The 10,899-nt window shown below is 45.4% G+C and overlaps 4 protein-coding genes across 4 annotated transcripts; 1 reads left to right on the forward strand and 3 right to left on the reverse strand.

Annotated features, from left to right (window-relative positions):
* Positions 1–2,644: 2,644 nt before the first annotated feature.
* Positions 2,645–5,646, reverse strand: LOC117137022 (dymeclin). Its single transcript, XM_033298219.1, has 5 exons — positions 5,405–5,646; positions 4,140–5,325; positions 3,586–4,083; positions 3,404–3,526; positions 2,645–3,335 (listed from the first exon to the last, which is right to left on the reverse strand). Exons 1-5 carry the CDS (start codon positions 5,545–5,547, stop codon positions 3,186–3,188), a joined length of 2,100 nt encoding a protein of 699 aa, XP_033154110.1. The 5' UTR covers positions 5,548–5,646; the 3' UTR covers positions 2,645–3,185.
* Positions 5,647–6,770: 1,124 nt separating this feature from the next.
* LOC117136890 lies at positions 6,771–9,418 on the reverse strand. The gene is made up of 2 exons (XM_033298000.1): positions 9,339–9,418; positions 6,771–7,603 (listed from the first exon to the last, which is right to left on the reverse strand). The coding sequence occupies exons 1-2, from the start codon at positions 9,387–9,389 to the stop codon at positions 7,415–7,417; spliced, it is 240 nt and encodes a 79-aa protein (XP_033153891.1). The 5' UTR covers positions 9,390–9,418; the 3' UTR covers positions 6,771–7,414.
* LOC117136889 (proline-rich protein 36) lies at positions 8,157–9,340 on the reverse strand. Its single transcript, XM_033297999.1, has one exon. The coding sequence runs from the start codon at positions 9,218–9,220 to the stop codon at positions 8,231–8,233; it is 990 nt and encodes a 329-aa protein (XP_033153890.1). The 5' UTR covers positions 9,221–9,340; the 3' UTR covers positions 8,157–8,230.
* Positions 9,419–10,340: 922 nt separating the features above from the next.
* LOC117135473 (mitochondrial import receptor subunit TOM7 homolog) lies at positions 10,341–10,832 on the forward strand. The gene is made up of 2 exons (XM_033295689.1): positions 10,341–10,535; positions 10,645–10,832. The coding sequence occupies exons 1-2, from the start codon at positions 10,436–10,438 to the stop codon at positions 10,707–10,709; spliced, it is 165 nt and encodes a 54-aa protein (XP_033151580.1). The 5' UTR covers positions 10,341–10,435; the 3' UTR covers positions 10,710–10,832.
* The last annotated feature ends 67 nt before the right edge of the window (positions 10,833–10,899 follow it).

Consider the following 10,899-nt stretch of genomic DNA (forward strand, 5'->3'; position numbering starts at 1 on the left):
GGTCCAAAGCACCCAATGTGAAACTGGCCCATTCATGCGATGGGCATCGATCACTCAATCGATCGGCCAGATGTAGACGGACATAACCATAGCAAACAAGATCGGCAGCTGCAAAGGTCAGGCATGGCACGGCGCGGACGGATGAGTGGACCACGTACACGTATGTAGTTGGGTCTAGGCAAACCAGTGCGTCAGCGGCTGAAATACGCACGGATGCGGCGGCGGAGTCACTCGGAATTCGGCGGATCTGGCAGAGCAAGCAAACAAACCGGTGCGAAACCGATTCCAATACCAAATCCGAGCCAAAGTCAAAGCAGGTAAACATAAACAGCGGAGAGGTGCGAACTTATGCTAAGTCGATTGGCAACAGGCCAGTCGGCCAGCCAAAACAGTCAGAGAAAGACCACAAGATCTCCAATTTGGCCAACGTCCGACTTGGACTCGCTCCGAGTCTCGACCTGGGATCTGCGATCTGCAACTGGAACTGGGACTGGGCAAATTTCCAAGATTATTGTGCGGGCCTGCAGCCGTCGGTATAAATAGCAAATGGGCTCGTTGGCGAACAGCAAATCGGTGGATCAACGACCTGAAGCCGCTTGCCAAAACAAAATGCGAAAATGCGGGCCCAGCCGCTACGTTGCAACATCATCCATCCCCAAAGGCGACAATTGGACCGCCTGCCGCTCCAGCTTCAGCTACAGCTCCATTGGAGTGGTCGATCCCCTCCTCCAGAGCAGTGGCCTGGACAGTGGTCCATCGAAGAAATAGCCATTGGCGGTTAGCTTATGCCCATTTGCCGTTCCCAAGAAATATGTTACAATGGGAATGGTGTTTTTCTTAAGCCGTAACTAAAATACTATATATCTAATACATATACTCTATTAATAAGTTTAACATCATAATTTTGTTAAAATATATAGGAAACGTAAAACGTTTTAATTGTTTTTGAATTAAGACAAACATTAGTCAATAATAACACCACGTTATGGCAATGAAATAATCATATATGCAAATAAAATTTTAAAAATTCAATGGAATGGCAAACAAATTTGAAATAGAAAGCTATTTTTAGGTTGTTAAGCTATGAATGGAGTACAACCGTTACTTTTACATTTGTTATAACCTATAAGAACTACATATATTACATATGTATAATAACGCAATTATATGCATTTACGCATTCATGAAATCCTAATACTTCTTCAACTCAAAGAATATTTTAAGCTTTTCCAATTTTAAAATAGGCTTACTAAATTGGCGGCCATTTTGAAGAATGTTTCCAGTTAAGAGTGTGCATAAGTTGCTCATTTCTGACCTTTAACAACTGTATCGCTCCAAATCCAATCATTGTTATTACTTATTAAGTTGGTTTAACTAATTTGCGCTGAAATTTGCCCAACAAACCGCAATTGGCGCGGGGAGTGGGGGGTGGAGCGCCAATCAAGTGTGCGCATGCGCAACGCTTTTCGAGTTTTCTTTGCCACTTTTCGATGTTCGCTTTTCGCAATGGCAGGCGGAGGGTTGCGATCTCGGCTAAGCTTCTGGCAAATTCTATCAATTGGGAAATTGGCAGCACAATACAAATGGCTAACAAAACGCGGCCCGAAGTCAATAAACCTTTTTAGCCTGAATATCCAACAACAGTTGCACAAAGAGGCAGCCAGCATGGAAAACTTAATGGCAAAATGCGGGAGGGGGAACTAAAGAAATTTGAAAAATTTTCGCCGTTCGTTGTGGGCTAAAGTGAATTAAAATGCAGCACGCCATGAAAAGCTCACAATAACAAATTTTCCGCCTTTCGGCGGCGATAAAACAAATGCAATTTTTATCGCAATACTAAGCTGTTCGTTGTTATTTGTGTACTTGCTTATTTAAGGCACGTACGCAGAGCTGACAAAAGTGCAGCAGCAGCGACGAGACCACAACAAAACCTTCAGCGGATTGAGCCCCCATCCTCCAAGTCCCGCCCCCTTTGCCGCCCAGTCGTCCAAGTCATCGAACCCCAACGTAAGCAGGCAGAGTAAAAGTCGGCTCGCCGTTTTTCCCGCGGCTTTTTAGCCACATATTTAGCCGGTGAAGCTGGTGGTGGGAAAAAAACGTAGCAGTAGTAATAAACAATAAACAAGGCAGGCAGCCCATCATCGTTGTTATTGCAGCCGATAGTGCAAATATGCACAATGAAGTGCAAACAGCGAAGCCCGTATGCGTAGTGGGACCGATAAACTGGAGGCGAGGTGCTTAAGCATTGTTTACCCGGCGTATACGTAATAAAGGAAACTTCATTTGAAGCTTCCGTTTGGCGTTGTTTCTTTGGCGAAATAGTACCAACTTAATGAATCTTGAAGAAATATGATTAACCCAATTCATCTCAAAAATGAATTCTTTCCAAGAAAGTGAACTGCAGTTTTTCATGATAAATCCAAACTACTTTTAACATAAAGCACTGCCACGTTCCGATGCAATTCGTCATCAATTCGATCTAATCACATTTATGTTTTGATAAAACCCAACCCAAATAAATTTAGGCTTTCCGCAGATAACACAAAACACTGGCAAAGACAGAAGAAAAAGCCCAAGAGCCTGAACTTTAGTTAATATATAATTTATCGACTTTTTCAATTGCTAAATACAATACAATATATAATTATCATAGACTAAAATGTAAATATATTTTGCATATATATTCCGATTCTTTAATATGTATATATACTTTTTATTGGATTTGCTGCTTCCCATTGATTAGAACATGGATCTGTAGGCGTACGGAGCTTAACTTCCCTCTAAACATGCTCTTTGCAGTCGGCTTAGCAAAATATGATCATGTTGCAAGGTTGCTATGTTTTAACTTGAACAACAATTTCCGACCGGATTGCTTGTTAACATACACATTAGTATTAGCGTAGCTAGGTCTAGGTATTATCGTTAGTTCTGTCGTTTGCTTTGTCTCCTCTTATCGTCAACGTTCGAGATGCGCATGCCTCTTGATTAGCGCAACATTTCGCTTGCTTTGTTTGTTTTTGATATTGCATTTCGACATTTTGGCTTGGATCAAAAGGTAGGGCGTGGTATATGGCTTAAAGATCGGGTAATCCCGCACAGAAGGCAAACGGAGAAGCATCGAAACATGGTGGAAACCAAAGCGGAGCCGGGTGTGTGCGTGAGAGGAAGGGATGGAGCAGTAAATATTAGCAGGCTATGTCCGTGGTCACGCTCTTGATGCTCTCCGAACTGAAGTGCACGCAGCCGTACTTGCAGACCAACGTCCACACATATGGAATGAAGAACTCCTCGGGAGCGTCCTCCTCGACGTACTTAAACTTAAGATCCGGGAACTTCTGCAAGGTAAACACAAACGGAATAAGTGAGCCTACGATTTGAGTAACTCATCGAGTGGATTACTTACTCTCAGTCGATCGCTGGACCACTGACTGGCACCTTTAGATATAACCTCGAGCACTTCGTTGACCCCAAGCTCGCCTCGCTGCTCCTGGACACGCTGCAGACGCGAGGAGAAGAAACCGACAACCTGAAAACGAAGAAAGCATGAGGCAAATCGTATAATCGGATCGGAACTAGTGAGCATACCATGTCTATATTCTGGATGACATCCTGGAAGGCGTGGTGACTGCGGAAGCCCTCGAAGACGCTGCGCTTGTACAAAAGAGTGTACACCAAGTTGGGACAGTAGACCAACTGGTTCGTGAGGCAGGAGTTAAGGATTTCCAGTACCATGCGCAACACCTCCTCCAGCACGCTCAGATCTTGCAGCATGTCTTCCGGGGTCGTCGAGACGTTCACAAACACTGCGCTATCGGCCGGCTCCTTGAGCTGCGCATCCAGGCGCGTATGCTTCCGAGCTAGCGTTTCGAACAGCGAGACCAGTCGCTGAGCCACGTAAGGGTGCAGAGCGCGGAAGTGGCCGGACATGTTGGCCAGCGCCGCCAGGCAATTGGTGTGCAAGTACTTGTCGCGCATCTTCAGCATGTTGTACTGTATGGTGCGGATGACGATCAGGATGAGGATGCCGCCCAGCGATATCTCCGATATTGTGCGTTCCGTATACCATGTGATGTTTTTCAGCATCTAATGGGATGAGAAAGAATTAGTAATGCAACTATTAGCACGCACAGTTGACCTACTATGGTGTGCACGTTCTTGTTGAAGCCCTCGTCTTCACTCAGGATCAGCAGCACGATCAAGGACATGTAAATGTGATGTGAGTTGCTATCGGGGGCGTTGTACAGTGTCTGGAGGATGGGGATCACCAACTGCTCCAAGTCCTGTTGCTGCATGACGAACCGATAGAAGCGCTCGTTGCGATGGAGCAGCAGATAGAGCAGCAGCGTGGCCTGGTCGATGGTAACGATGGTACACAATGTCTCATATACCGCCGAGAAGTCGATTTGGAAGGAGACAGCTCCCTGTTTTGGTGAATCCTTTGAGTCGGCGCAACTGAATAGGCTAGTCCGATAGGCGTTATCCTGCGCCGTGCAGTGGTTAGTCAGTATGAGGATCAGCAGCAGGCTCTGGTTGGCCAGTGGGTAGTGGGTACGGAATCGCTGCGAGAGCTCTCCACCGCCGGCTGCTTGGCCCGCTTTCAGTACGTCTGGCTGCTTACGGAACGTGAAGATGGAAAGCAGCGACTCTGCGATGCCAAAGACGAAGGATCCCGCTGAGCTGGACCCAAACATGGTGTGCGGCACCTCCACCATGCGCGACACAAAGTGCAGCAGTGCCGACATTAGCACATTGGCGTGCTGACACTTGAAGACGGTCCGGAACACGATGGACTTGTCCGTGGGCTGCTGTGCAAACAGATGCACTGACAGCAGGGTGATCAGCATGTTGACGGCCTCTAGGTGCAGGTGGTAGGTGAATTCCTTGACGGGAATCACGACGATTAGGTTCACCAGGGCATCGATGAAGGTCTCAAACTTGGATCCGTCTACAATCACCGGGACCGCAGCCGCCGCCGACTGTTCGGTAGCCTCCATGGCAATGGTAGCGCTCTCCGCCGGCGTCTGTTGCTGCTGCTCCAAGGCCGCCTGCAGCAGCTCCGCGTTCGGCATAGCCTCAAAGTGCTGCAGCAGCTGGAACTCGGAGCCCGTCTCGTTGATGTACTTGACCAGGCTGCGGATGATGAAGAGCGCGTTGAAGGTCTGCCAGACGTGCATGTTGCTCTCCTGGTCCGACAGCGACAGCAGCTCGCTGGTCTTCTCCAGGAACACGGTCACCAGGGAGCCAAAGTTGCCCGTCTTCAGGTTGTTGCCGATGAACGACTGGCACAACGCTTCCAGCCGGCTGTCCAGGTTGAGCTGATCCTGACTGAAATACACACCATTTCCCACAGCCCGAGATTAGCCCTGCTGACGTTGTTGCTCCACTCCTGTTCCAATCCACTCACCTGTTCTCCGGCAGCACAATGTTGTAGTTGAGCAGCGCGTTCCAGAAGGCCTCGTCATCGTGGGCGATGTGCTGGCGGCCTACGAATCGCTGGAGCCACTGGTTGGACCCCAGGTCGGCCGTCCTGCTGACGTTGATGCCCATTCCGCAGTCGAAAGAGTGCTGTTGGCCGGCCAATGGTTATATTGGTGGCACGTCACTTGATCATTGGGCGGGGGGTGAGGTGCTTACTCTGCCAGTGTGACCCTCGCGCGGCTCTGCGGAAATCCGTGCAGCTGTGGTGCTGGCGCTGTGAAATACTTTTGCCACATGTGGCGCAAAATTCAAATGCGGATTCAGACAGGAACTACGAATTTTTCAAGCTGAAAGTAATTTCTTGACCCTTCGGATGTTGAAATACGTTTCGGTGCTGTCCATATATATTTCCTAAATATGTAATTCGCTACAACCATAGAATAAAACGCAATTATTAAAGCAATTCTTCGGAAACTGTCCGTTGCACTTTATTATTTTAGAAGTGGTAAAGAAATTAAAGAATTTAAGGCGTACCATATATTAAGTTTTTTAGATAATATGTTGGCTTATTCTTGTGATTATTATAGGGAATTACAGGGAATACAGGGAATTATAGCATTTATTAGCATAAACAAGAAAAAAGAGTCTATCCCGTGAGCAAAACTTAATTGCATGTTTTGTGCTCGATTTAAAATTAAAAAGATTGGGAACTTACAGCGAACTTAATGATAGTGTAAAAACTATTTTATCGTATTTTAACATTTCAAGGGTATCAAGTATCTTGGCTTTGACAGCCAAAAGTTGATGTTTGGCTTTTGACTCTTTTAAAGTACTTAGTTTTTACGCAAATCGTCAACAAGTCACTAACAAAGAATAATTTTTTATATATTTTGGTAAAAATCATCTAATTCAATTGGGTAACCACGAGAAAGTGATGATGCATTATAATGCAAATGGAACTTAGTTCAATCATTAAAATTCTTATTCATTAAATATCATTCAAGTAAGTTTCGTCACTGTGCACGATGTCCCCGTAGTGACGAAGCGTACCAGGAAGGCAACTTCTATGTATGCCTTGAAAAAATAATCAATTTAACAAAATAAATAAACAATAAAAATTCATTAAACAGCGTTTGTAGGAACCAAAAGAAATAAAGTTATTGACGAATTTGAATTTTATATAGTCTCACACAAGAATTTTCAAATAATTTATTTCGTATTTCGCTGGTATTAGACGAGCATCTATAGGAAAACGTTAAAAATGTTTTATTCATAAACTCTAGGTGCTGGCTTAATATTCATATGTGCTTTAGCATGCATGTTTTAACGTAAACTAGAAATAAAAATCAATATTTTCGAATTGAATATAATGCATTTATTTGAATACGGAACTAGAACTAGTTTGTTTCTTGGATACTGACACAGCCTGCTCGGCGATCTGCAGTCCAAGGAAGTCATTATTGTTGTATACCTTCCTACTTAGTCGTTTCTCTGGTTTGCAAATAACTTGTAAATAAATATACGTATATGATAGACTTGTTTACACAAAAAATAAATATAACTAAAACGGGCAACAAAAGAGTATAGGAAAATTTGGGATTCCCGCAAGCTCAGCGAATCCTTTCCTCCATCGCTCCTTCGTTCAGTTTGTCTGCCGATGGGCTTTTCTCATACACGATTTATCACAAATTTATTCCTTTTAGTTGGCGACGCATGGTGTGCATGTGTAAACAAGAAAATATATCTATATATGCGCACAGATCCTCGCCTCCGATCAGTTAGTTTATCGATCAGAATATTACAAAACAAGCCTCCATGTCCGAGTTCCGCTTGGGTCTGTGGTGAGTGGGTGACTTAACTTAGGCAAATATACACGATGATGGCGGATGATGTAAGAATCGAATGTGTGACCTCAGGACATGGCGCTCTGGCTCCTCTTCGCCGCTTCAACCGTTGGCGTTGGCATCGCTCTGATCTTCCTGGCTATAGCTCCATTCTAGAGCTTGCGCAGGCCCTGATGCTTCTGCTTCTTGGCCAGCAGTTGCTTAAGGCTGAACGAGGACAGCGCGATGCCGAAGAGCGCCAGCATGGTGGCCGAGCGGGTCACCACACGGTTGGGCGACGACGAGCTGGTGGTGAAGCCATGGCTGCAGTGCGTCGTGGCCTGTGTGGACAGCGTCGGCGCCTGCGGGAGATAAGATAGGGATACAGATTTAGTTTTTTCCCGTTTTATATATAGCAGCCCAAACAAACAATAAACTTGGCCCACTGCCCGACGGCCCGCGCCCACACAGGCAACTACGCAGCAGAAACAATTTGCGCCGGCCGTTGGCAACCAGGTTCAAGTGCCCCGGCCATCCACATGAATGCGATTACCCCACATGGTCGCACGATTACTGAACTGATTGCGAAGGGTCGATGTAATGCCAGATTATCGTGACTGACATGACTATCACAAACACTGTCACTGTTCAAATGACGTTCAACTGCATTATCAGTCAGTCTCTGCAGCTCAATAGCTAATCCCGGCTTTAACCAGATCTCCGCGTGACGCAGTTGTCACGACCTCCTTTCCAAAGTTCACTTCCACTGATAGCACGCTCTCTTTTCGGCAGCGCTATCTGTCCTGTCCACTTGAACATGCTCTAGACGCGTGCCGCGAATCAATAATACACAATTTGAGTTGACAAAAAAAAAAAAAAAAACAGCGGAATTGTTTATAAATAAACGAACTTGAATTCTTATCCGGAGGTTTCATGCATAATTTCATATGCAAATTTATTTCAAATACTTGAGTAAGCTAAATGCCAGCCTATTGCGTCCGTGGTGTCGTAAGTTCCAAATGCTCAATCAAGTGCATCACATCCTGTGTGCGAATGCCCCTGGCATTGGTTCCTCTGGCTAAGCGCTTTGGGCGTCTACCTCCGCCACGTAGAGACGGTTTGGCTTCTGTGGAATGGCGTTTAATGGCGTCTAGAAACATGCCGTTCATTCCCGTGTTCATCTCCGGAACACTGATAATAATATTGACGGCAGGCGGTGTTGAGGGTGGAGACTGACTTTGCGGCTGGGTGGATGCTTTCTTGGGCAGACTGCTGAAGGGAGACACCTTAGATTTGATGCTAGGAGACATCCTAACACTTGCCTTCACACAAGCGGGTAGTAAAGGTATTTCAGCTTTGCCTTGCCAGCTTGGGGACGTAGCTCCCTTCAGTGGAGCCAAATGTTGCTTAGCTTTGATGTCCTGAGTTTGTAGAGTTTTTGCCTTGGGCGGACTTTTTAGTTTGTCGGGTAAGACAGTTGAAGGTACTCCCAGCTCTGATTTCAATGCTTGTGGGGATTCCTCGTTTACGGCAATGTTCTCCTCCAGAAAGCTTAAGTCTGGAAGCTCCAGTTGTGGGCAGGGTTTTTCCTCTGAAGGCGAGTGCAGATCTGGCACGGAGCTGGGACTCAAATTTGTCTTAAGAGGGGTTTCTGTGGCAGGTGTCAATTGCTGCAGCAGTTCCAGTATAAATTCGTCGTCATCATCTGGAGGAGGTTTGGACGTTGAAGCCGCTGGGTGAGAAGGTAGCGTAGCAGCAGGAGATTCTAAAAGTTCAGATTGTAGAGCAGTGATGGAAAGTGCTGCCTCCGAGTCCAGATCCTCATCAGAGGACACCTCATCGTTGTGTGGCCACAGACAGCTCCTGGACTCGCACTTCAGCAGCTGCTCCTCGAGACTAATATAAAAGTAGCGCAGCTTGTGATTCCTGCCTTCACTTTGGCACTCCAGACACTCGTCTCCCGGCTGCAGTCGCTCCATTTCCAACGAAGATTGTGGTGGTCAGTGGTTTGTCCGGCCGAAAAACTTAGGGGTTGCCCCCGGAATGCGCATGCTGTTTCTGCCGTTTGGCTGCCTGGTTTAATGTGCGAGTGCTCACCTGACCGAAGGTTAAACGGAAAGCGTACAGGCCGAGATTGCTTGTTTTCATGGTCCGTTCCAGTTCCAAATCGAGCGAAAGGGGACCTGCAACAGTAGTAGACACGGTATCCGGTTATTCGAGCTTACATAACGTCAATTGATTTTTCCCCGTCTGCGTGCGCTCTGCTCTTGTTCGCTCATTGCTGGCGTTCTTTATCACTTACGTTTCGTTTGGCAATGGGAACTTTAGCGCTCGGCGCTCTCTGATTAACCGCGATTGCAGGTGCAGCCGATTAAACCAGCAACGTTGCTAAAATTTGGCGAGCAAATGAAAACCAAGAAAACTAAACGATCTAGAACGCATGTGAGTAGCGGGCGAGTGCAAAAGGGACGCGACACTAGAGATGAGACTTCGAGAGACTGCGATAGTATCAATCGATGGAGAACTTGCGTGCTGCGAGAGTTAGCAGGGGTATTCCTTATTTGTATACTTCATATTCTTAAAAAACCAACGAAAACTTTGAGCGTTAAAACGAAGTTTCCTTACTTCAAATTTTTATTGCATTTCCAACGCTTTCAGAATTTGAAAATTTTTAATGTAAATGTAACATCTTTATAATTGATGGGAGTACACATGCATAAATATTGCGAGATCATTAAAACTACGAAGAAGCATTTTGCAGACCTAGAATAGTTTTTTCTTTTCGTGATATGTGACCATTAGAAAATTGTTGGTGCAGACGGAAAATGGTAGTTCAAAACTTTTACAGTGGCAAATATAATTAAAGAAAATCAAATTAAAACCCAAAGCGGAAAATGGTGTGACCGTTTCAGAAGCGAATTTAAATCTTGCGCTCAAATGTCAATGCTGCCACACCATCGGAAATCTGTATTCGAAAAATGTTTACTGATTCTTTAAAGTTGTCAAATATTTCAGGCCCAGCAACCTGGGACAAAGCCATCTATAGAAAATAAAATTGAACGAGTAACCTAACAAAAAGTGTCTGTCAGCTGTTTTCCGTCGAAAAAAGTGCTGTTTTCCAACACTTCGTTTGCAGTCAGACAAGTTTTCATTTCATAATTCGCAAAAGGAGCTAAATTCAATATTCATACGAAATGGAGCTATCCGAGGGAGTAAAGGATCGTTTGGGATTAGTGGTTGGGGCCGTCCAGACTGGTTTCCACTGGGGATTCGTGCCCCTTGTGCTGTATTTGGGTAAGTTGTGGTTCATGTTTTTTGTAATCTACACGCGGCTGGAAAGAAGAAGCAGCGAGGTAATATCAAATGAACCGACATTGATTTTGACCGATTCCCATTTTCGCAGGATTTTTGAAGGGAGCTGAGCCTGGTATGCCGCCTCTGAACCTTTTCAGTCTGTTATGGCAGTAAAAATTGTGGACATGATCGTTTTGCCGTCGGATGCCCCGCATTTTGGTTCTGGTTGGGCTTCTGGGCATGGGTGCAGTACCTGCAGCTATTGGAAATAAATATCTGTTATAAAACAAATCGAAATTGTGCCATGTATCCTGGAAACAACCAATATTTTAACAAAAATCATTGTCCATAAAAACATAACCGA

This window comes from Drosophila mauritiana, chromosome 2R (assembly GCF_004382145.1).
Source record: "Drosophila mauritiana strain mau12 chromosome 2R, ASM438214v1, whole genome shotgun sequence".
NCBI lineage: Eukaryota > Metazoa > Arthropoda > Insecta > Diptera > Drosophilidae > Drosophila > Drosophila mauritiana.